The sequence below is a fragment of the Thamnophis elegans genome, chromosome 2 (genome assembly GCF_009769535.1).
Source record: "Thamnophis elegans isolate rThaEle1 chromosome 2, rThaEle1.pri, whole genome shotgun sequence".
Classification (NCBI taxonomy): Eukaryota; Metazoa; Chordata; class Lepidosauria; order Squamata; family Colubridae; genus Thamnophis; species Thamnophis elegans.
The window spans coordinates 57,104,078-57,131,038 of record NC_045542.1 but is presented as its reverse complement, the minus strand read 5'-3'; the positions used below and the strand labels follow the sequence as shown (position 1 = coordinate 57,131,038).

At 37.3% G+C, this 26,961-nt stretch overlaps 1 protein-coding gene across 1 annotated transcript in view; it reads left to right on the top strand.

Moving 5' to 3' along the window:
* Positions 1–17,849, top strand: part of TNRC6C (trinucleotide repeat containing adaptor 6C) — a 141,842-nt gene extending 123,993 nt beyond the window's left edge. The window contains 7 exon segments of the mRNA XM_032208885.1: positions 93–284; positions 1,218–1,361; positions 6,660–6,758; positions 10,238–10,432; positions 12,568–12,638; positions 14,384–14,523; positions 14,964–17,849. Coding sequence (XP_032064776.1) covers positions 93–284; positions 1,218–1,361; positions 6,660–6,758; positions 10,238–10,432; positions 12,568–12,638; positions 14,384–14,523; positions 14,964–15,324 — 1,202 coding nt within the window. The 3' untranslated portion in view covers positions 15,325–17,849.
* The last annotated feature ends 9,112 nt before the right edge of the window (positions 17,850–26,961 follow it).

Genomic DNA, 26,961 nt, shown 5'->3' with positions numbered 1-26,961 from the left:
TTTTTAATAGTGAGATGCAATAGGAAACACCAACAACATTTAATATTGTTAATAAGCTTATGATTTCTTGCCTGTACTTCTTCCATTTCCAGGTGCTATCCCTGGAGGTCTGAGTATCGGCCCTCCAGGAAAGTCCTCCATTGATGATTCTTATGGCCGGTATGATCTTATTCAAAATAGCGAATCACCAGCCAGTCCTCCTGTAGCTGTTCCTCATAGCTGGTCACGTGCCAAATCTGATAATGATAAAATCTCCAATGGCTCCAGCATCAATTGGCCACCAGGTAATCTTCAATAAGTATTGTAGAAATGTTGCCTGGAGCTAACAGTCCTTTGTCCTGAAATGCACTGTTGTTGAGAACCCAATGTAGTATGTGCTTTATTTTTTTCAGACCAAAGATATACATTTCCTTACCTAGCATTCAAAATGCACTGGCTTACTTTTTATGTTCCACTTCCTTATTATTTTTCCACTGAATGAAATGAATAATGTTCTTTTGAGGCGTTATCTAAACACTTTGTTTATCTCACACTGTTGTTGAACAAAGCATATAGAACAGTGATGGCTAACCTTTTTGTGGTTAGGTGCTAAAAATGCTAGTGCACACGTGCAATAGCATGCATGTGTGTGCCAGCACTCATAATGCAAAGCGTGCCACCACATGCGCGCGCAAACATATACACACACACTCTTTCCTCCCACACCTGCCACATTGCCAGTGTGCTGCTTGCCGCCAAGCTGAGCTTGATATTTCCTCCGGGGGTGTGTGTGTTTTTGCCCTCCCCAGGCTCCAGGAAAGCCTCCAGAGCCTGGGCAGGGCGAAAACAGGCCTACTGGGCCTATCAGAAGTTCAGAAACAAAGTGTTTCCAGCTTCCGGAGGGCTTTCAGGGCCCCGGGGGAGGGTGAAAACAACTTCCCCCCCCCTCCGTAGAGGCCAAAAATCAGCTGACTGGTGTGTGCATGCATGCTGGAGCTGACATAGGACAATGGCTCACATGTCCGCAGAGGTGGCTTTGCATGCCACCTCTGGCACCTGTGCCATAGGTTTGCCATCACAGATATAGAATGTTAGGAATCCCAGTGGTCTAACAATGAACAGTGATGCATTAGTTCTGAAATTTATAGCAAAATCCACCCACCAAAACTTCCATACATCTCTATTTTCTATGACTCTTGAGAAGTAAAATGTTGATTTCATCTTGTTTTGCCAAACAGAATTTCATCCTGGAGTACCATGGAAAGGATTACAAAATATTGACCCTGAAAATGATCCTGATGTTACCCCTGGAAGTGTTCCTACAGGTCCTACAATTAACACCACTATACAGGATGTCAATCGCTACTTACTCAAAAGTGGAGGTATTGTCACAATCATTTGTCCTTATTGCATTTTTTTTTGTTTCTCTTCTAACATTTGTGGTTTTTAGAGTACATGGCAGACTAAGTTCAGGCTATATACACCAGTGTGCATATTTAATTGGTTAAACCTCAAAACAGCTTTGACAACTAAATCAGTGAAATAGTATGATTAGAGGTCCTTCTTCTATAACTGGTTTTGGGGTGTTTGTTTTGTTTTGTTTTTATGGCAGGAGTAGGTTGTACACTAAAAATTCTTCCTGGCTATCTCTGTCTTAAGAAAAGATACTCATTTATAGGTCTTAAGCCCCATCTTGTCTGCTTAACATCACAACCACATAATGATAAATTATTTTTTTAAATTTTTATCTGAAAAGAAGTAATTGGAGGAAAAATGATGTTGCTTCTTTCCATGTCTAGTTTGATATTCAATCTTGTACAACTATAAATTGAAATACCTGACTTGAAATATCTGATACCTTGCCTCCTTTAAATATAAGGGGTTCAATGAAAAGAGTTTTTTAATTTCTTTCTGGAGCTTTCAGCCTGTAAGAAAATTAATAGAACTCACTGAAACCTCTTTTCTCTAGAAGTTGCTCTATTTTCCTTGGGACTTAATGAAGATGTGTCTCTCACTATGGTTCCTGTATGGTATAGCATAGAATCATATTTTCAGATGTAAGCTAATATTCTGCAATTACCTGGTTACATCAATAATCAAGATAATAACATTGAGAGAAAATATCATTCTGATCCCAGAATTATAAAAGCAATATTAGTTCTTTTTAATGAGATTTTCACTTTCTCATTTGATCTTTTTCACATATGGTATGAAGCCATACTATATGTCTAAATCCTGTAGAAAAATGTAAGATACCTACAATGTGTGCTGATCTGAAAAGAGAAGCATTTCCTTTTTCTGTTCAGAAAATGGAAGTAATGATCTATCCTCTGCATCTTCATGCAAAGGAATGGATCGTTTTCCTCTACTCGGGAAGAGAAAATAAATATTGTTCACTTTCCTGTTTTGAATATAAGACTGTTGGGGTGGGTGGGGCTGATATCAGTGATATTGTCAGGGAGCAGGGAGTAAGGAAAAAACCAAGCTAAGGGTAGCTGCTTTATTTGGAGAGAACTTTGCTACCTAATTTAAATTTGTAATACTTCTAAAAGTTCTATTGTGTTGTGACATAAATTATTCATTCTCCCTTTTTGGTGTAAAATGGGTTGCTATATTTCAGAGTGACTGAGGAGTGGGGTTACTCTTAAAATCTGTATGCACTGGTGGCTTGCAGGCACCAGAAGCTGTAGCCTTACTTTATAGTTGAACAACATATTGTATTTGTGAGATAGAATGCCGCCAGAAAGAATTTTCTGTTGAAGTTAAAATTTTATGGCCTGCTCAACACTTTTAAGGAAGATAAGCTTGAAATTAACCTGTTGGTTTTATGAATTACATGTGAATTTTGTGGACATGATACAGGGAACTTAGATTTGAGACTCTTGATGAATAATTAATGTGCATATGTATTTGTAAGTATCTGGTGCTTTTCCTTCTTTATGTCCTGTGATACTTTTCTTTTCCTTGCTTCTGACACTTCCTGCACAGTGTCTTAATTGTGTTTTTCTGCCAACCTTTTGGCTGATTGAGGGAATTTGAAAAATGCATAGTTTTTCAGCACTTTCCCAACATTTTAGGTGAACATCAGAAGTAGACTGAAAAAAGTATATACATTTTCACAAAACTTTTAAACAGTTCCCAAGACTTTTGAGAAATGACCCAGGAGCATAATTTTTAATATGCTAAAAAATGGAAATTAATATTTTCCAAGGAAAATATATTAAATGCTATTCTCAACCAATTTGTCCTTAGAGGACCTTTGCATATCTTTGCATATCTGTTACCCTTTGATCTGAAAAACTTACACACTTCATCGATCTGCTCAATGCGAAAGTGAGCATAAAAGCATATCTATACATTAGTTTTATTCTTTCTCTCCCTGAATTCAGAGATCTATGATGGAACCGTTGCCAAGTTGCATTGGGCTGTTTTGGGTCTGTTGAATTAAAGTCACTGGGGTTCAAATTTGCAAATACATTAGAAAGACATCAACAGTCAAGAGTTTCTGCTGCAGCCTTTTAAATTGTGTAATGGTTTGCTGAATTGAATGGTAATGCTAATTGTGAGGTTTCAGGTTATCTCTATTAATCTTTTCTTACTTTTTTCTTTTCACTGTTTTCACTTTTGTGTCCATTTACTACTGCTACGTGTACTGCAAAGAGTAGCTCGTATGCAGGGGTGTCAAACACACGTGGTCACGGCAATGTCACGTGATGTATAGGGACTTTTTCCCCCTTCACTAAACCGGGTGCGGGCGTGGCCAGTACATGACACATCCGCCCATGGGAGTTGACAGCCCTGCTCTTATGTATTTTCTTCATGGAGCAAAAAAAAACCCCCTATAATAGATAGGGAAATATTTTTATTAGGAAGACGATATAGGAGGTACCTATTAAACTTTCTCATTATATTTTGGGGGGGGGATTTGTATCTTACCTTCTATTTCACTCTAGTCTTTTGTGAAACTTATTGTATTTTATTACTTTATTTTTTAAAAAAAGGAATCAAGGACATCTTCCTTAACCATTGAAATCCTTTAATATTTCACCTTACTTTTCTTATCAATTTTGCAAGACAAAAGAAGTTTTTAAAAAGAATTTGAAACAAAATCAGAGTCTTGTATAGGGAATATTTGATTGATACATTACAGAAACTTTGCTAACCCCTAGTTTTTTCTCACATTTGGATTCAGAAGGCAAGATTAAGTCATAAAAAACCATCGCCAGCCAGTATCAACAAAGTATGTCAAATAGACCAGTGGTTTATCACTATTGAGGAATATTAATTTAGGTTCTATTATTTAGAAAACATATAATTTGACGCCAAGCAATTTAAAAGCATGCTGTGAGCTTGCCTGCGATTGAAAACACTTTCAAAAGTGTTTCTATACTACTATCTCTGAAAGCATGTTTTGTTGCAAAGGGTTTCTTAATAACAGAACTAATTGCATACTGAGGTAAGCTGAAATAGCTTCATCTTCAATGTCCTTTTCTGATACACAAAAATATGTACAATATGTAGTACACATGCATAGTGTTTGAAAGCATCCTATTCCCAAAACCTTCAGCAAAGGAAAACAGCTAGTTCTGTTACTGTTTCTGTTAGTTTTTTATAGAGGCAAATTTTCTCTAAGCAAAAATGTGGAAAGCTAGATTCACTACCACAGAGATCCTTTTAGCAGGTTGATCACTTCCCTTATAGACTCCTAAATGCATGTGACCCATTAAAAGACTACACTCAAGATTTTTAGAGTACAGTTGGGGGAGGGGGGTTTCCTTCCTTTTTTGCTTTCCTTTGTTGATATGGAAGAACTAATGAGGGTATCGTTTGGTCCCATCTGCACAATTGCTTTTATTCCCAATGTAACGGAATAAAAGCCCTCTTCAGCCCTTACTTCCTGATCCAGAACAGTTGCACAGTGAAGTGTCAGAGATATTCTGGACTAGATTTCCAAGCAGGTTTTGTACATTTACTGTATTAAGGTGAAATAAAGACTAAAAATACACATTTATGTCTTTTCTTTAAGTCCAGCTGTAAGTATATCATTATATACTTAAACTCTGCATGCAATTGTGTAAATTTAATTATATTATAATTGGGATGAAGTTTAGGTTTTCATTTTTTATTTTCTGATTGTTATATAGTTTGAATATTTTCCATTGATGGCTCTGGTATGCAAAGGACACCTTGATAAATAAGGGAGAATGGAGCATCTTTAAATCTATCGGTAGCTCACTTTCTCTATGAAATTTAGTACAAGTTGCTTATGTTTAGGTACAGTATAGACAAGGTGGCATGGATGTTCCATCATGGTCTGTGCAGTGGGGAGTGGGTATAAAACAAGTTTCTACTGAATCCTAATAGCATCCTGTGTTTATAGATGCTGCTTCCACAGAATATCATACCATCTGTTTTCTGTAGAAAATGTATTTATTATAACTTTCCATTCAACAGAATATTCAAGACATCAAGTGTTAAAGTTAAAAGCCATTAAAAGTAATTAGAATACATATAACGAACACTTCATACATGTTCAAAGTTCAAAGTGTTCAAAATGGAAGATACTTGCATACAACAATCACAGATTTTAGAATAATATTTCATAAGCAAACTGTGAATCTCAGACAGATGATTTCTTCATATCCCCTAAGTCAGACAGTCATTTCAGCATTGATCTTTGACTTTAGTTTGTGATTTGCAAACTATTTAAAATTGGGAGTGGTATTTCTTTCATTCTTGACTTATTAGAATAGATGTTTTTGTTGGTAAAGTAACAATAGTAAATTGTGCATTATTAGTTTGCATTGTTTGGAAAAACTATATACTAAAGTTTATTTCTTGAAGTGCATAGGTTAGGCAGAAGACATAGGTATAAGAATCATGTTTGCATTTTCTGCCATGGCACATACCTATGCATTGGGAAATAATTTGTGTAACTGTCTGAAACAAGCAGGACAACACATATAGAATTGATGGTTCATAGTAGTGTGATCATCTTAAAGGTGATGGCTTTTAACAAATCTGTTGCATAGAATCTGACATTTGGTTTTCAGTTCTTGCATAATGCAGCAATCATACATTTGTGTTGTTGTATAATATTGAGTGTCACCATTGTTGTAGCAAGGCTTACTAGAATACACATTTCAGCAAAATTTGCAGGAATGTCAAGAGAACAAGATTGGTCAATGGTGGCCATGGCTGGGATTTTTAAAGGCAAATGGGGCAGAGATGTGCCTTTTCTTCTGAAAATACCTACCATAGAATGCAAGGCAGAGTCATCATAATTAACATGGCTGCATTTTCATATTTTTCACATACAATTCGTAAATTGTGGATACAATGGCAGTGAATATCATTATCTTGAATATGACACAGAGAATATATATAATAATTGAATATATATTGAAGATATATATATATATATATATATATATATATATATATATATATATATATATATATATATATATATCATCATCTTTCTCACCGTGTTGTTCTTTGATAGTGAGTTCACTACTGTACATTGAACCATGCTTTCTATAACATTTCACGGCTAGGCGTCAAAGGCAGGGTTGGGCTAGCATTGTTTTTGTTTGCATGTGATGGTGTGAGAATTGCATATGCTATCGTAGACACCATTCTGCCCATCTTTCTTAGTTGCTTCTTTGCTGGTTCTGCAGGGTCATCCCCAACATCATCTCAGAATGCCACGCTGCCTTCATCGAGTGCCTGGCCACTTAGTGCCTCCGGCTACAGTAGCTCTTTCAGCAGCATTGCAGGTATGACCAATGGCCTTTCTCCTAAGAGGCCCCTTGGATAGGAGGTTTTCACATGGCCTCTGTTCTTTGTAGTAACGACGACGGTACAAGTGTACTTCTTTTGCATACTGGGCTCCTTTGTTCAAATGACTGTCCTAAGAATTTAACAGTAGTCAGCATGTAATGGGGATATATATATGCAGCTGGCCATACCAGGCTATGCATTGCTTCAGTATGAGAAACAGACATTCTGTATAATGCTAATCTCTGTTAAACTGATTTCAGACATAAACATTTTCTTTAGATACCTAGCATACACACAATTACCAGCAGAAGTTATGCAGCAAAGAACACCACCTATCCAACATTGAGCATTTTATTTTGGAAGAATGACTTGATCCAAAGAGGCGCAGCATCTATTGCTCTTCTGCGCCCTCTCTCCCTCCCTTTCTCAACTATGTCTTGTCTTGAAGAGAGTAGTAATAATCAAGATGGTCATAATCAATTTGGGTAAGGCTGAATATCTGCACCTTCTGTGCTCACCTGTCGTCACGCTTTCAAGGTACTGGTAGCTATTTTATTTTTAGACCATTAGTGCAAGTAGGAATTCAGAGACTCATAAGGAGGACATGGGAGAAGGATACTTGAAAGTAGCAACACGCTTTATTATGTATGCTTTTGTCAATCTCTAAACGCTGACACAGTGCTCTTGTTCGTGCTTTTTATCACATTTTCTTTGTTCACTTATTTTTAGCCACCTCAGTCACCAAGAAACTTTAGGTGGCATATAAAGATTAAAAATATATTTAAAAGAAGCATCATGTACCTAACAGTAAGAAAAATATGACTCACCTACATTGTGGAAACAACAATATAAAGTAACTTATATAATGTGGGATCATAATGTATATCTTTTGTGTGAGAATAACAGATAATAATCTTGTTCATCTTCTCGTTGTTTTGCGTGATTTAAGGCAAAAATGCCAGCTGTAGTCCTCATCATACAGTCACTAGTACGCACTGATGGAGTTTGAAAAAGCAAATAAAAAAAACCCATGCATAAATGGTGTGTGTTTTATTCACTCAATGGGAAGAGTGGAACTGCCTTTTCTATCACAGTGTGTATTGTATCTCACATAATATTGGACCCAACATTCAAAAATATGCTGGCTACTTTCTTCCTCAGCAGCAGCAGCTCTTAAGTATTTTGTTGTATTTGTGCACTTGTGCATTTGTCATCTTTCAGTGGGACGTTTGCTAATCATAGCTAATTTGTCAACTGAGGTTTCCCCCAATTTCTAGGCTGGAACCCAGAATTAAAGAATAGGAAGAATTAAAGAATTAGAACTAGAATTATACATAATTTCTGGGAACCATCGAAAATACGGCCAGTAGTATAATTCTGTACTACATGTAGTCCTCAACTTACAATAATGCTGATAAAAGTGACTTACAACTGTTTCAGTGTTCCCACAATTATGCAATCGTGATTTGGATGCTTAGCAATTGTCACACATTTACGATGACTATTGCATTGTCCTATGTCACACAATCACCTTTCCAGCTGGCTTCCAATATGCAAAGTTAATGGGGAAGCTATCAGAGAAGGTGATATCTCACTTAGCAACTATGGTTATTTGCTTAACGACCATGGCAGAAAAAGGCTAGAAAATGTGATTACATTATGCCTCATTTAACACTCACACTGCAATAATGACTTTTCTGGTCCCTATTCTGGTTGTAAGTCAAGGACTACCTGTATGCCTTTTTCAACCAATTCACTAAAAATAAGGTAATTAACATCTCATCAATCCTTCAAAATTGCAATCTGTTATCATAATAATGGGGTCTTGTTTTAGTTTGTAGACTGAACTACCTCAAAGGTTTAGTACAGCCAGCAACAAATGAATCTATTTCTTTCTCTCCACCACATGCACCTTTATCGTTGTTATCCTCACTGATTCAAACTATCTCTAACCCCTTTCACAGACTATCCCAAAGGTGCTTTTTCCAAAAGTTTTTTTTCAAAACCAAAGTCCAGTTGCCTTTTGGAAAAAGCACCTTTGGGATAACCCTGCGCTGGATGATTGATACTCTTCATAGACATCCTTCCACAAACTCATCACAATCTTTAATTCCAGTTAAAGTAATTTTTTAAGAAATTAAGATGTAATTAAAATTGGCAGTTAAAAAATAAAATCTGAAAGTTCTGTTGAATCTTCAATTCAAAAGGTTTTAAAATAAAGAAATAGTTGCCATTTATTTTACCTAGGATGCCTTTTCCTTTGACGGGGCTGTTTATTTCTTTTGGGTAAAACTTGGTTCAAATCCTGAAGTTAAGTTTTCAGAATTTACTGGTTTTGTACAAATAATCGATCTTTCTGGAAAAGGAGAAATCAATAACTTGGCAGGAACCTAGTTCTTACAAGCTACAGCTTTATACTTCGTAAAAGGTTAAGAACTGAGAAAAATAGTAGGAGAAGCCATGCTTAGATGGTGGCATAGCACGAGAGGTTCTTTTGATTGAAACTCAATACTTGCATCAATACCGCCTTCCTTTATAGACTTTGGGAAATATTTCATTGATAATCTGTTACTATATTTCAATTGATTGACATCTAAGAATGGTTTATTCATATGATTGCTATTTTAATTTGTTACTTGGTTGTCTTAATCATCTTTCAGATGTTTCACTATATTTGATATAGAAATTCAAGTTAGAGATAGTTATGATAAAAACTACTAGGAAATATATGATTAAAGGAATAAATCATCGTCATAAGGACTACCTGATGAAAGTTTTGAAAGACACCCCCTCTTTCTTCGTCATTCTCTGTGATAGCTAAGTGGATTAATGAAAATAATAAATGAAGAATCTTCCTTATCTATCTTTCTCTTGCATGTTATCCTTCATCCTCACTTTCCCATTCTCTTTTAATAGGGAAATAAAACTTTCAGTTTTATTTCTATAATTCAGGAATTAGGTTTGTAGAATATACTTTGTTTTTGCTGGGATTCTGCGCTTTAGTAGCCCAAGGAATCAAGCCAAGTGTTGTCTCTGTGAAGCATACACTCTTGTTAATTGAAAGTTACAGACCCTTTCCCAAAGATCTTTGTGGATCACAAAGTAGCTTCTATGTGCTTCGTGAAAATGAGCAGTTTCTTTCCTTTTCTGTTGGGGGCTGGGAGGGTAAAATGATATATGCTTGAGACTGGTGAATATTTGGATTTATTCCGTAGTTATGATGCCAGATGAATTTCATATTTTTGAGCCTTATAGAGACCATTTTGAGAATCTTTGATGGATTAATGAGACATATAGCAGAACCCCCCCCCCAAAAAAAAAGAATTAACAACAAAATTAACAAAGATGAGCAATGTATGAACCACTGTTTGCTTGAAATTCACTATGTTTATATACAGACAGAAGAAACCTGGGGATCCCAGATTGTCCAAAAATTCCACATTCTGACATTCTGAATTGCATTTCTCTATTACAGGTAAATTGTCAGACATCAAATCAACATGGTCTTCTGGTCCAATTTCTCACACACAAGCCTCTTTGTCACATGAACTCTGGAAGGTTCCCAGGAACACTACAGCTCCGACAAGACCACCTCCAGGCTTAACAAACACCAAGCCATCGTCTACCTGGGGTGCCAGCCCATTGGGTTGGACCAGCTCTTACTCCTCTGGTATTCCTGAGTTCTTTCTTCTTCTTTTGACTTAACTGCATCGATTATATCTGCTTTTCTTTAAGCGTTTAAGGCAGCATACATAAGACTTTCTCATCCAGTTTTTCTCCACAAAATGAACCCTGTTAGGGCTGAAAGGGGTAACCAATCTACAGACAGTCAATGAACCTCTTGGCTGAGGGTGGATTAGAATTTGGATCAGCCCAACTGTTTCTTAGCTAAATGAATACAATATATATTTACTTTGTGTTTAAACTTTTTATGTGGAAAATCCTGACCTAAAATTAGAGTGTGTAATAGGTTGTGAAAATAAACTTGAGGAACAGGAGAAAGGGCCACAACCATGGCAAGAATCACATAAATTTAAATTCAAAGCAGAAGGGTAGCTTCAGAAAGCATCTCAGAATTGATGCTCCCTAGTTCTTGTACAGATAAAACAGGGAGGCGGAAGGTGCTTTCAGTCATGCAAGATTTTTTTTTACTATAACTATATAATAAAAGTAACTTTAGCATTCTTTACTTTGATTCCCAAGTCTGGTCCACCTCTAAGGAATTCCTGGCTGAGGAATTCTGGGAGTTGAAGTTCACAAGTCTTAAAGTTGCGAAGGTTGGAGACCCCTGCTCTGAAGACTGACAGTGCAATATTGTCAATGTCAGCCACTTGAGTTCAGATGCATCTACCTTCTGTTTAGAGTTTGAATTATTTATTTTATAAACCTATACAGACATACCTATGAATAGATTGTATTACACTCAGACTACCTTTCATAGATAGATATATTGTAGATGATATAGATTATTGATAGCTAACCGCTTTGTCATCGCGTGCTGAAAGCAACACCCATAATGCAATGTGAGTAAAACACACACGTACACACCCTGTTTTGGCATAGACGGCCTCCCTCAAGCCTCCTGGGACCATTAATGGGGGAGAAGGGGAGCACAGTATAACACCCCCCCCCCCGTGGCCCATTTTGGGCCTATCAGGTCTCCCTGAAGTTTTATGGGACCAAAAATGGGGCACAGGGGGGAGCATTGCACCCCATGCTCCCCCACGCCCCTGTGAATGTGCGTGCGACACCCCCACCGCCGCCACCCCCTGCATGTGCACGTTGTCTCCCGTGTGCCCCCCGCACATGTCAAGACACAAAAATCAGCTGGCTGGCAGGATGAGTGCGCACATGTGCAGTGCAGCTGGCTGGGGCAATGACTCAAGTGCCTGCAGAGAGGGCTCAGCGTGCTACAAGATTGCCATCACGGATATAGATATATAATGTATGGCTTAGAAAAGACTATAGAAATGTCAACGTCTATTGAAATGTAGTAATTTTATTGTGGCTTTCCTCTGGTAAAACATGCTTTCATTCTCTCTTCACATTCTATTCTGTTTTTACTCAATTCCTTGTTATCCTCACATCAATCAGTCAGCCTATATCAGACTATATCACTCTCAAAAGACTGTTGGAACAGATGTTCTCCCCATCCTCAATTTAGTGTATTTCTACAAATCTCAGAGGTTTCCAAGCACGGGATATAAGTGTGGGTGTGTACGTGTGTGGGTGTGCGCGCTCACACACACCTATACATATGCATATACATATACCAGTATATATATTGGATCAAACTTTCCAACCAGAAATTCTGGGGATTGTGAACCAGTATATCTGAATATACTGTATATATAGAGATCTATCTTTATCTATTTATTTATCTGTCTGTCTGTCTGTCTGTCTGTCTGTCTGTCTGTCTGTCTGTCTGTCTGTCTGTCTGTCTGTCTGTCTATCTACCTACCTACCTACCTCATGGCTATCCTTCAAATATACTGGTTCACAATCCCCAGAATTTCTGGTTGGAAAGTCTTGAATTTGATCCAAAATATTTGTAAAGTATCATATTGGGTAAACCTAAATAATGCATTGATTCTATTTATGACAAGCAAAATTCCACAGTGAGGAATTAGATATGAATGGAGGAGAGGAAGACTAGCAGACATTTGCTAAATCTTCTGATCCAAATATATTTCCCATTAGAAATTCTTGTAGAAATTGTATTCATCAGGTTTGTGTCCTGTATCTTCTGTTCTTCTTCAATTGTAAGGTTGGGCTTTCCCTAATGTTTTCTTTGTTGGGTTATAGGCTCAGCCTGGAGTACTGACAGCTCAGGAAGAACAAGTAGCTGGCTAGTTCTCCGTAACCTCACTCCCCAGGTAAATGAATCTACCTGGATTGACCTCCTTAACATTTTTATTTATTTATTAAGTGCTAGAATGGCATAAACACAGCTGCGTTGGGGCCGTCTGCACTTCATTCATTGAAGGTTTGAGGGAGGGCTGGGATTATTGCAATTACACGGAGGATGCTACTCTATAGGATAGAGGCAGCAATAGTGAAGGCCCAGTTTCATGTTCCCTAATGATTACATTCTCTTAAGAGTAGGATATCTGAGAAAGCCCCCTGTCCCTGACCTCAATGCATTAGCAGATCGTCTTAGATCTGTTAAGGATAACCAGATCCTAAATCATTTGTAGGCCTTTAAAGATGACAACCAGAGCCTAAAAGATGACAACCAGCACCTTGAATTAAATCCAGATAATCATTTCAGTTCTTGAAGTGTTTCACAGGCAACAGGAAGAATACTGATAAATACTTCAGCAGCGGCGTTCTTAAATTGTAGCTTTTGAGTGGTATTTAAGTGTAGCCCCATGCAGAGTACTTTCCAGTAGAAATTGATGAACAAGATGGGATCGTGCAAAGATCCTGTTGGCCACAGCTGCCGTTTTTCTCATTGAGCAAGAATAATGAATTTAGGAAGATCCTCAAATTATGAACAAATTAAAAATAGAGAGCTCAATTCTATCTAGAATGAAAAATATTCTGCCTTGCCAGGCCTCTGAACTCACAGTCACTCTGCCTTGTATAGATGGAATATGTTCTTCTCCATGTAGATCCTAATAGGGAATGGGTCAGTACTTCGACCACACCTTCTATGCAGTCCAGTGCCTCAATAGACAAATAAGTATCATCAATGAACTGATGCTACCTGGCCTCATGTCAGTAGATAACCTCTCACAGTGGCTTTGTGCATCAGTAAAAGAATAATGGAAAGAGAATTGAGCCCTACAGGTCCCAGCAGTGTAGCACCGTCTGGCTTCAATTCTTCTCTATCACCGCCAACAACCAGAGTTGGCTCTATTAAAAGGACAACTACTGTAACACTCGCTTCCCATTCTCAGCTTCCAGACATGGTCCAGCACAATACCATGATCAGTGGTTCTGAACACAGTTGACAGATCAAGGAGGATCAGGAAGGTCACACAATCTTGGTTGTTCACAGATCATTGACAAAAGCAAATGATGTGTTCTCAATATAGTACTCTAGCCTGACACCCAGCTGAAAAAGCCCAGATAATCAAATTTCTTCCAGGGCTCTCTGCAATTGGAACCTTACTGCCTTCTCAATAATCTTCACAACAAAAGAAAGATTGAAATTATCAACAGGTTTCCAAACTGTCTGGATCTAATGGTGGCTACTTGAACATGAAGCACATCAATGCCTATTTCAGGACTGGTGTTACCACGCCATCCCTCAAAAGTATATTCATTAGAGCTCTGACCCTGACCTCTCATCACTTTTCTGAAGGCAACTAGGAATGGTAAGGTTCTAATATCCAGGCAGCGGAGCTTGAAGAAAAGTAACATGTCCCTGAAGGGAAGCTCCAGAAATAGCTCAATTGTAGGTGTGCCTGTTCAGTTAGGGGAAGTGGAAGATGGAAGAATTGTTTCATCAATACACTAAATCTCTGGGAGGAATCTACACTGTTTTATTTATATGTTTTTAAGATATGGTTTTGACTTTTTACTAATGTGTTACTCCCCATTTGTCAAAATAATAATGGCACTAGAGGAGGAGAGAAATTGCTCACACTTTTTTTCCCCTGCTTTCCCTAATTAGATTGATGGCTCTACACTGCGTACTCTATGCTTGCAACATGGTCCTCTTATTACATTCCATCTGAACCTGACTCAAGGGAATGCTGTGGTCCGATACAGTTCCAAGGAGGAAGCAGCAAAGGCTCAGAAGTCTCTGCACATGTATGTTATTTGATTCGGTATTTACTGTTTTTCAAGAAAGGCATGCCCAATTGGGGCTTGTGATGTATTTAATGATTGCCTTGGACAGTAAAAAGGAGGCATGAATAGTGAACAAAAAAGAATGGCATATAGAGGGGGTGGGGTGTTATGTGACTAATCAATCTTATTTTACAATCCTTTAAAAAAAAAGACTAAACCAAAATTGTTTCTGCTTTAAGACTTCCCTATCATCCTCGGGTATCAATCTAAATGTCCACAATGTTACTTCCCATATTCAAAACTTCCTTGCCAGATTTTCCACTGTAATATTTGATTGTTTCACAATCAATGTTCTAGCTCTTGAGTAATGTTTAACTTTAAGGGAATGTATATACTGTGGTCAGAATAAATGCATAGGTCCTGGGAAGTAGGTCTCACCAGTTTTTCTCTTATGTTTTCAGGTGCGTTTTGGGGAACACTACCATCTTGGCTGAGTTTGCTGGAGAGGAGGAAGTGAACCGTTTTTTAGCACAAGGCCAGCCACTGCCCCCCACTTCCAGTTGGCAGTCCAACACTGGAACCACTCAGACACGTTTGGGCTCCACAAGCAGTTCTCATGGCATGGTGCGCAATGATGCAGGCCACTGGAATACCCCCTGCCTTGGTGGGAAAGGGAGCAGCGATCTGCTCTGGGGTGGGGTCCCTCAGTATTCAAGCAGCCTTTGGGGTCCTCCCAGCACCGATGACGGCAGGGTTATCGGAAGCCCAACGCCTTTGAATACTCTTCTCCCAGGGGATCTTCTCAGCGGGGAATCCATCTAGGATGCCAGAAAAACAAAATAGAAGTAACAATCATCAGCACTAAAGGAAAAAAAAAAAAAGAAATAGCAGTAACCCTTTCCAGTCCAGGGCAGCACGAAGGATCCAGCTTTAATAGATCAGACTGGCGGCCCTTTTTTAGTACCTCTGTCTACTCTTGACTATGAAACTCTGCTGGAATCCCTTGTGAACTGTTTGTGTTAACAGTATGGGGCTCCCTTTGGTCAGTGTCATGTGCTAATGATAGAGTTTTGTGTGGGTTTTTTTCCAACGGCTTTTTAATTTTATTTTTATGTTTGTATGGTGTTTTTAAAGACGTATACAAGCTGCTTAGACTAGTTCTATCATGAAGGGCACTTTTCAGAATTTGGGCTGGAAAGGGTTATTTTATCAACTTGGGGAAGTTGGGGTTGGGAGGAAGGGGAGGTGAGAAAGCCTATTTAAAATGAGCCTGTGATAATTATGCACATTACCAGAGGCGGATCCAGTAATCAGTGGGGGTGGGGGTGGGGTGGCATCTGACCAGCTTGTCAGCAGCTATTGGGGAACAAATCTTAAGCCCCCTTGGCTGGATGACTTGGATTGAGAGGTGGGGTGGAATATCCAGGTCCACTACTCCCGTGGGTCTTGCCTATGCACATTACACTTGTTTCATTGCTTTTTGTGTCATTTTTTTAAATTCTCCCCCCAAATAGTTCAAAGGTCTTTTTTTAAAAAAAAAAAGAAATGAAAGAAAGAAAAAAGAAAGAAAGAAAGAAAGAAAGAAAGAAAAATTAACATATCAAACATGCAATTATACTTGAATCCAGTAGGCCAATAACAAAAATGTGAACACTTTCTATTATTACACTTCCAGGTTGGTATCAGAAAACAAAAGAACAGGCTCTAGGATTATTATTATTTTTGGTTCTTTCTTACATGTATGCATTGGGGACAAGTTGAATTGATGTATGAATGTATGGATGTGTGCGTGTGCCAGGTGTACAACTTAACAAATTGTGTGACCTTTTTTTTCTTTTCTTCTTTTTCAGTATATGCTTTTGATTTGCTTATCGGTCAAATGTTTAATTGTTATTAGCTTCTAACTTTGCACTGAGTGTCCACAGCCCTTCTTGTAGCTAATCCTACTTGTTTTTTTTTTAAATAAAAATTAAAAAAAACTGATAGGAGGGGCTGGCGACAATTCACGTGTAAATGTTTACTCAAGGACTCTTACTGCATTTTAAAAACTTACAGTGTGTATCTCTGGAGAATAATATGTATATCTACCTTTAGCAGCTTTTTATTGTGGACTAATGCAAGAAAATAATTACCGGAGTATTGCACCATTTTTTTCCCATTCGGAATATAAAGTTTAAAAAAAAGGAAAAAAAAAAAGACTCTTGTTGAACTGTGGCCATAAATACTTGTAAAGAGTGGATGGTTCCCTGCAAGCTGGAACAGAAACAAGCACTTGGACATAGGTTTTGACTGCTTTTGGAGGAGCCTACGATTTCAGCTCCTACCTGTTTACAAACCTTTTTTTTTCTCCTTCAAACTTTAAAATAAAAAAAGGAATTAAAAAAAAAGAAAAAAAAGACTTCCATCATAAAGAAACCTATTTTCAGAATGAAGATATGCTACTTCAGAGCTCTGGGATTGAACAGTGTTTGTTGTTGTTACTGTTGTTGTTACTGTTGTTGTTGATCCTTTTCTTTGGCCATTGCTGTGTACTCTTTTTTTTCCCCTCCCTCATCTTCGTCAGAGTGGCGAAAAATATTGTGATCACTATCTTGCACATGGTGGAAGATGTCTCAGGAAAGCCGGGTTTCCCGAGGAGCAACTCCACACCATTTCATGTATTTTTTAAACCCAACTCCTAGCACTGAAGATATTATTAAAAAAAACAAAAAACAAAATAAAAAAGACAGTAAGAGAAGAAGAAAAATACCTAATCTAATGTGTAGCAGTTACATATTTACCAAATAATGGACTCAAAAGAAATAGATGTTTGAAGAGTGCTTTATATATTAAAAAAAATTGCTTTATGTTTAAAAATGATCAATGTTTTTGATTGTTTTGAAAGGAAGAAAGACAATGGAATAACATACCCTTTGAGTATGTTTTTAAAAATTATATGAACATTGTGCTCCCTGACTGCTTGGATCAGGAAACTTGTGCATTACGTTTTGTTTTGTTTTGTTCAAGGTTAGCTTTTTAATGGTTTTGTCGAATTAAAAAGGGTCCTGCAAAATTGCAAATCAACAAAAGCTGGGTTTTTTTAGAGGATCATGAACTATGCACAGATTGGGTTCCAGACTTGTGTTTTCTCAAGTTTTCGTAGTGTATTTAGCTGAATACCCTTTTCTCAGAGCAATTGCATCTCATTCTCATTACACGCACTCTACATATGTATTGTGTATATATCTCTCTTTTAACACACATACAGATACACACACACACACACACACATATTTATATATAAAATACATATGTGCCTATGTGCGGATTGAAATAGTCAATACAATTTTCCATGCTAAAATTTAGTAATGAATTGTAGAAAAAGAACTCACAATCATTTGAAATTGGAGATGGACATTTTTAAAATAATTCCTGTTGAATTTTTATTTTTTATTTTATTTTAATGTTTTGCCTTTAATTTTGAACTCAAGATGTCTGTAACTCTGAGATGAAAAGTTTTTAAAAGTTTGTGGCTTTTAATGTTATTTCTCCTCATAGAATGTGATTGTTGAAAACATGCACCAGAAGTTGCTTTCAAGAGTACGAAGATTCTTTGAAACTTAATAAATTGCAGTTTTTCTTGGCTGTTAAGAAGGCATGTGTATTTTTCTTGTGTACAGAAATGACTGTTAACAGATAATCTAGCATTTCTAAGGCTTGCCCAATTCATTACCTGTTAATTGTTCAGCCAGCAAATATCCGAAATGATTAAAATGTCACTTTCAATCTGTGTATGCTATAATTTACAGATTGTTGACTCGCTGCTTGTGATTGCTTAGTGTTGTTATTTATGTTTGTTTAGTTGCCTTTTCAATTTCGCAATATAAGATAGGATTGGATTTTTATATGAAAAAGTTGTAAAGTAATTGTATTTTTGTTAAATGCTGTTTCTCTCCCCTCTTTTTTCTTTTTGTCTCTGACACATTAGGGGAGGGGAATCACTCATAATTCAACGTATATACTTTACAAACATATTGTCATATTTCTGGCTAGTATTCCTTTTGCTTTAGACTTCTTTGAAAACAAATTTTATATTTCCATATCTATAACCAAACAATATTATTCATAGTTTAGGTATACCAATGCTGCCAAGACTTTTTTTCCTTCATTATATTTGTTTTCTTGGGAATCTGCTTTTTTTCCTGTGACAAAATATTACATCAACATAAACGTTTATGTCTTTTATACAGCTACCAGAAAGAAAAGGATTTGTAAAACACTAAGGTTTTTTCTTGGCCACAATAAGAAATTCAACATGAAAGTCGGGTTTTCTGGGTGATACACTCCAAAGCCATGTTTACTTTTTAAGCTAACTCAGACTACTTACTTGTATTGTCTTGATCTAGCTTAAATAATTACATACCCATTTTTAAAAATAGTTATGTGTACAGTACTCTATTCAATGTGTATGTTCCACAACAGGAGGATTGATATAAACATTGGAATAAGGTTTTTTTTTTAAGAAATCTGTAAATAGTTCTGTTTTAGTCAACAAAATGACCAGAAGGACATTCAGATGGGTCAACAGTAACATGTAAAATCTCATTTTTAGGATTTCCTTGTAGTAATCATAATAACATGGACTTTTAAGAGCAGTCTATACATTTTTTAGAGAAAAAATTGCTAATATAGGATGCTAATACATTGATCTTCACAACTGTTATCATTTTAAATTAGCTTATGGACACCTACCTTGACACATCAGAATTCCAATATAATTCAATTTTCTTAATACTATTTTAGATCATAAACCAAAGTACCAGATTCTTATTTACAAGATTGCCTTTGGGCTTCCCGATGAGTTCCATTGGCTTTTTTAAAAATAAAAAGAGAGGTATCATCAAAATCCTGCTTTGTTTGAGAATCCGTACAGTAGCCCTGAAAAAAAAGGCAAAGATCATCTGTATTCTGCAGGACTATGGAATGTCCTCATTACTTTGACTTAAGAAATGGGTGTTTGTTTCTTTTAATTGATCACACCTACTAGGACAACCAGTGGCAAAAGGCCTTTTAGGGAACACTGCCAAATATTGTACTTTCCTAGACCACAGGAAAGCTGGCAGATATTTTCATGTTTAAACTCACCAAATAATAATATGCTCTAAATATTACATAATTAACCAGTCAGGGTTATATTCCTTACTGTTATGATGTAATGTATGTATTTTCAACACTGACTCCTTTCTGTTAATATTGGAAAGAAATTGCACTTTTCCTATTAGAATGTATGTATGCATTACATCAATTTGTATGCCAACTCCCTAGAATCTAGACAGCTTACAATATTAAAAAAATTATCTTCCATTGATATCAATTACAAAGGACTCTCCATTGTTTTATTAAAGAATTTTTTAAAAGATTAAACACTAATACATATTAATATAAAATAAGAAATAATAAAAGACAAAGCTAAAAGTGCAAAAAAGAGAAAAGTACGGGTAGCTTCTGATTTTTTTAATAGCAGTTTTAAGTACAGTTATAAAATTACCTGTTAACTCTGTGGTTACAACTTAACTCTCTTACTGTAATCTACCTTATCTAATAATCAAATTAGCATCCCCAACCTTTTTGGCACCAGGGACCGGTTTCGTGGAAGACAATTTTTCCATGGACCAGCAGGAGGAACACACAACTTATATCCCACACAGTTCACCCACTGCTCATTTCCAACTGTTCGGCCCAGTTCCTAACAGGTCACAGACTGGTACCAGTCATGGCCCACGGGTTGGGAACCCCTGATCTAAACCATAAATCATAAGTGCATTTTATCTGTTCTACACAAGAAGTCCTTAAGGGGTTTCGAGTCAGCAGTAAATGTAGAGATAAAAATAAATTTAGCCGCCTCAGCAACTTCCATCATATTCAACCATTCATTATGGAGGGTGTTGAGTCTTTCCAACATTGTGCATACAATAATCTTGGTGCAGTTACCATGTACAAAAACAAAGTTCCATGACATTTTTCTGATTGTCCATGAATCCCAAAAGAAAACCTCTGGTCTTGGTCTTTAAAATCCTCTAAATCAATGTACCGGTATGTCTTTGAACCCAGAACCTTCTAGCTTTTTTACACCTCCAACAAACATGATATCCTTTCTTCTTCATATTTCAGACATAAATTTGAAGTGCCTTTATACATTCTAGACTTCCTCTGGTGATCTATACCTCTGACAGGTTTATTTTCCTCTTCCTCAGTGATAAAATATAGGAGGGTGAGATGGCAGAGAATTCCACAGAAGCTTCTACTGTTGAGAAGGTGTTTTATGGGCCCCTTCCTCCTTGATCTCTTGGGAGTGGGTATTAATATCATCTCACTTTACCTAGACTGTTGGGGACAGGCAGATTCTAACCAAAACAAGTACTGAAGGTAACAGGTTAGGTGATTGCCACATTCTTAAATTATTCCTGGAATACCAGTCCCACAAAATAGGTATTATTCTGTGGACCATTTAATATCTGTCTGTAGCTAAGTTACTATGTTCTATATCCATTGGAGCCTTGGGGTCTGTAAGGGCAGGTATACAGGGAACAAATTGCAGGAATTTGTAAGATAAGGCTCAAGTTATATCTCTTAAATGTAGAACTGCTTTGTTTCATTTTGACTTTCATTTTCCAAGTACATAGGCAATGAACTTGCTCGCTGCTTAGGCTTCTCCCTCTGTCACACAGAAAAGCTTCAGCAGGCTCTATTCTGATGATTTAGGAGCATCAGTTATCAATCTCAAAGCCACTGGTTTGTTCCGTTGGAGGAAGGATACAAAAGCAGATGCTGGGTAGTCCCCACAGCTCTGTCTTCTACTTGGATTGCTCCAGCATGCTAGTTTCTACTGCTCTTTGATCTTGAGAGGTAGGAAAAGCCAAGCCTTGGTCATGCTCTGTGGGCTTCCTTTCTGTGAGCAAGGAGCTGACAGCAATTGACACAAGGCAGATCAGCTGTTCTTGTCAAACCCAACACCAAGATAGGTAGGTATGTATCATAAGTAAGATTTTAAGCATGTAATTAGCCAAGACTTAGTTCACAAAATGGGGCCAACTTGTGGCTTTTAGGGAGCAAAAATCATATACAGGTCAATCTTCTCAATCCCACTTTTTTAATGCCAGGTACCAGCAGGGTCAATATTTTCCTTCTGGAAATCTCAGACCAGTGGAAGTTCATTGCTGAGCCTAATTCTTGTTTAGTTCTCTTCCTTCTCCTTTTCGCAGTACTGATCTAGAAGAAGTTCCCAGCCAGCAAGAGGAGAACAGGAGTGCAGTTATGAGAGATACTGATACACCTTTACTTTCAGCAGTGCTGAGAACTGGCCCTAGAGGTTCAGTAAGTGTCAAATAAGAATTGCAGGGAGGAGGAGAATGCAGTATCAAAACATAACTGAATGAATTTTAGGATTATAGAATGAGCTTAAAAATCTGGATGACTATTAGATGACATCAAAGAGATTGGATGTGGCTGCTGTACAAAAATATTGCTGGAAAAATGTTGATCTTAATAGTTCATGTTCATTGCCTTTATCTTGCAGTTCCCAGTCATATTAGGGAAAATAAACTCATTGTTTTAATGGGACTACTCATTAAATATGGATCATGGCCTATTATAATAAAAAAAATATCTATGTAAATCTAGTTTCTTCTATCACACCCAAACATATTGTGCACTTTTTGAAAGTTCTTTAGTAGTTTCATCTGAATTCCTTCTTCATACAAAGGAATTATAATGGTTGTAGTCTCTCTCAGATGACTACAACTTATCCAGTACATAATTGTATTGACTGAAAATTTCCAGTCATTTTTAAAAATTCTCCATGAGTCTGAAGAAGGTTTGAACCTCCAACTTCAGTAAGATTATTGAAATACCTGTAAAACACTGTGATATAGAAGCCCCAATTTGGCAAATATTTTATCAAAGGCAGTATATCTTTTACAAAAATGTGGATATTGTGATTGGATGACTCCGATGATACTTCCAAATATCAGTAATTATGATACTTTGGGTCAAACTCAAAATGTCAGAGGTATATCACTAGTTCTTGTCAATATTTAAAAGCAATGTAAGTGACTATGAAAATAAGAGTTTCGCAATCAGAAGGAGAATTCCTTGCATATCACCTACTGTTTCAAATTATTTTGAAAAAATGAAATTTCCAGTTCTTTAGCCCTTGATTTATGAATCTGACTTAGTTCAGTCCCACTATATAAAATAAGTTTCTTTAAATACTGCAATGTGTGTTTATTTAAGATGTAGTTGCAAAATATTCATTGAGGAAGGCATTATTGTGATGCCTCTAAGCTCATCCTTGGGCCTCTACTCTTTAACATTTGTATCAGTGATGCGGAGGAGACAGTAGAGGGAACGTACAATATATCAAATCTGCATATTACAGATTCACCGATAAATTTACCTTAGAATAAAAGTATCCACAAGAGATCAAAAAATTTGTGATGGAGTTTGTTTCTAAAAAATTGTGATGAAGTCAAAGCCCTACTCCTTTTCTACTGATGTTCTTCCTATTTTATCATAGCATAATGTTGATTGGGTGATTCTAGAACAGTGTGTTTCAACCTTGGCAACTTTTAAATATGTGGATTTAAAATTCCCCAGCCAACATGTTCTACCTAGATTTAAGATGCCATAAACCTCCAGTGGGGAAATGGACTTGCAGCCTGACATAAAACACTCTTCGCTGCAAGCAGACTTCTTGTCCTTCCACAGTGGTTGCTTTTAAAGAGACAAATCCTAAATTTTAAATGCCAGCAGCACTCAAGTTTTGCAAACAATGTATATATTTTATGCTCTAGAGCAGGGGTGTCAAACTCGTGACATGATGTATTGCAACTTTTTCCCTGTTCGTTAAACCGGGAGTGAGGTGGGCATGGCCAGCTGTTGATGCATCCGGCCTGCTCTAGAGTGTCCATGCCTAAATCTAAAATTCAAATTAACCTGCGCAGATTAGCAAAAATATATCTTTAAATGTCTTAAGTATTGATTAGAAGAGATATATATTAGTTTGATGCTGTCCACAGATCCGCACTAGTTGGAAGTATAATATGCATGCAGGACCATTTACAAACATTTGCATTATGTTAACTAATACTTCCAGAGAAAGTCACTAGAGGGAGTAGTTGATTTGAGTTCAACATTGGGAATATAGTACAACAATTTTGTATACAGTTGTCATTTTCTGACCTACTTAGACCTCTGTGTCTTTCCACACATCTTTTGCTTTTCCTGTGTCAATTTACAAGGGAGTAGCAATAGAGATTACTTACTGAAAATCATTGCAGCAGTCATTAATGTATTAACTGCACTTGAAACACTTGAGGAATTAGATGCAAACAAAACAAAGATTATTTGGCTAATAGATAACATTTCTAGTTGCCACAGATTCACTGTGCGTCTCTATATAAAGCTACATTACTAGGGGAAAATCTATTGAGTGCTCATGTTTTCTAGTGGCAAAGCCAAAGTAGGCTGATGCAATTTCTGCTGCACTTTTCTGTTCCCCCATTGCTGAGCCAAAATCAAAATGAATGATGTATCCACTAGGTTGCTGTGATTCCTGAGATGGAGTCTAGAAATTGTAATAATATTGCTACAGAGGCCCACTAATCTGTGAAAACCAGGAGGGAAGGAGTCATATATTTGCAAAGATTTCCACCATATGACAAGAAAAATATCAGTACCTTAAATAAGCACATGCATCTAGCACTCTACATTTGATTCTAAAAAGGTTGTTTGGAGTTAAGTGCAGTGATAGAATTCAGCCAGTTCGCACCTATTTGGGAGAACCGGTTGTTAACTTTCTAAGCAGTTTGGAAAACTGGTTGTTGGAAGAAATCTCATTTTGTTTTTTTCCACTTTACAGGGCTGATCCTGTAAGGAAAGCAGGAAGGAAACATTCTGGTGTTGTTTCTAGCCTAATCTTTATTGCCTTTCGGGTTAACCCTTATTACATTGTAACAGCTAAGGTGAAGCGCCCATCGATCTGAATGATGTTGAGTTGGCCAGGCCCACATGGTTACATGACCCACTGAGCCATGCCTACCCAGCTGATCATTAGCACAGAGAACTGGTTGTTAACTTATTTGAATCCCACCACTGGTTAAATTCCTTAAAGCAGCTGCATCTTTAAGCCCCATACAGGGGGCAGGGGGAACCACAATTATGTTAAAGAATTATTATTCTGCTACTGCATACCTCAAAGCAGCTTTGGAGAATAAAAAATTGAATCACAGCACAGCCTCCTCACGGGCACTCTCATCCACAGCATCTTATCCTGTGACTTGAGACTGCACAAAAGGTCCATACAAATTCAAATCCACATTCACCTTTTAATTTTTTGGCAAAGGGCGTGGAGGGTTATGTAGCATTTACTTCCCTGAACTCATATTTGGAAATACTGTATGTTGATTTCCTTATCAATTTTCTTGCTTTCTGAATAAGAACCTGAGAAACTTTATTGTAAAATGTTGAAACAATGTGCAAACCTCTTAGTGTACCTCATCATGGTAAGAACATGGCCCAGCAGTGGCAAAGTACCGCTTTTTAAATGGAGTTAAAATTTTGAGTTAACCTTTGTTGGGGAAGGCAACCAAAGGATGGGAGATGAGACGGTCAATCTTTGCATTCCCCCGTTGGTCAGGTAAATAGAATCCCGATTGGCTTGTTGGGCACACTGACTGTTACAAGAGTGGCATGAGCAAGGAGAGTGCCAGAGTAGGGCAAACTTACAACCATTTTGTAAGAGTTTAAAGGGATGAGACAAACCAGACTCTACGAATGCATCCCCTGCTACTTGTTCTGTATGATAGGTTTTGGTGTCCATAAACAAAGATTCTTTTTTTGCACATCACCTATCAGTTGGAGAGCCTGTCAGTTCCAATAATGTAAGAAGATGATCAGTACCTGTTTCAAAATCAAGAGAGAGGAAGTGTACCTCTCAGTTGCAATGTCCGAGTCATATTCATGTTATGGTGGGTTACATATTACAGATCAACTTGTAGATGAAGCATAATAAAACAGCTCTTTTAGAATGGCATCTGAGTAAATGTAAGGATTATTAAGAAGCCTTCTGCAGAGCTAATGCTGTTCATTTACATTAGGGACAAATAATCCATGGTTCCAAGGATACTGAACTATAGATGCAAGCATCTCTCATCATTGCTTATGTGCAGATGGTTGGGAGTTGTGGTATTGAGCATTGAGGGGCCACAAAGCCCCCATGTGGAGTGTATTGTAAAATATGGAATGATAAAGGGATATTACATAGTATCTTCAAAAAGCTGAGTATCCTGACAAAAGAAAAAAGAAAAGAGATGGATTCAGTTTCAGATTGGTGGATTAAGATGGGGACAGGAGGAAAGACCCTATGAGTGTCCTAAATGCAAAGAAAATAATCCTTATATAGGATTATTTTCATTATAAAGACATATCCACCATACCTTTTCCTTTCCTCTGCTCTGCTCTGCTCTGCTCTCCCCTCCTTTCCAAATGCTATGCAAGTCGAAAAAGAAGTAAGAAGACCTCTTTGGTGCTATCCAAATATTGTAGGTAAAATTAATTCTCTGCTCGGGAAAATGGTTTTTTGTTGGAATATTTTTATTTTTCTCCTTTATGACAGAAAGAAGGAAGGGGGGGGGGGGCAGAGGGAAGTTAGTTTCCACTGGTTTTGACAGGAGAGAAATTGGTGTAAATTAAACATGCACTACTTTTGCTGGTGTGAACCTTATCTTTGTTCAATAGGGTAGGACCAATCATATTTCTTCTGTACTCATCTGAACTCTCATTCCTAAGGCCTGGCCAACCTCAGGCATTCTGAAGGGAAGATTGCCTCCAGAGTTCATTCTAATAGAAGATGCATGTTCTTATCCTTCACACCACATCTCTAGATCTCCCTCTTCTGGGAAGACTTTGTGTCGCTTCTGCATGATAGAGTCATAGCACATTCTACCATGCCAGTAGCAAGACTGTCCTGAGAAATGTACTGCTTGATTCCCATGTATGATCTTCAATAGTTCCCCCCACAACTAACCAGAATACAGGTATTACTGTAATCTGTGAAATGAGCATACATGGAGGAAATCTTCAGCTACCCATTATCATTTTAACACCATTATTCCTTTACTAGCAACCAGCCCTGAAGGAAGTATCTTACCTTGTTTCATTCCTCAAGGCCAGAAATGCACTGGAACATTGAACAGGTGGACAGGCGAGGCACTCAATACATTCTTACTATAACTGGGTATTCATCAAATAACCCAGAAGAGAGAAATTGTGCTTATGTTTTGGACTGGCTATGTGAGAGAATGACAGACTCACCTGCTAGAATCAAAGCTAGTGTAAAGAACTGGGAATTGAAATACCAGAGGGAGCAGCAACCAGAAGTAGGAAGTTTGATTTGACTCAAATGCTTTAAAAAATACAAAT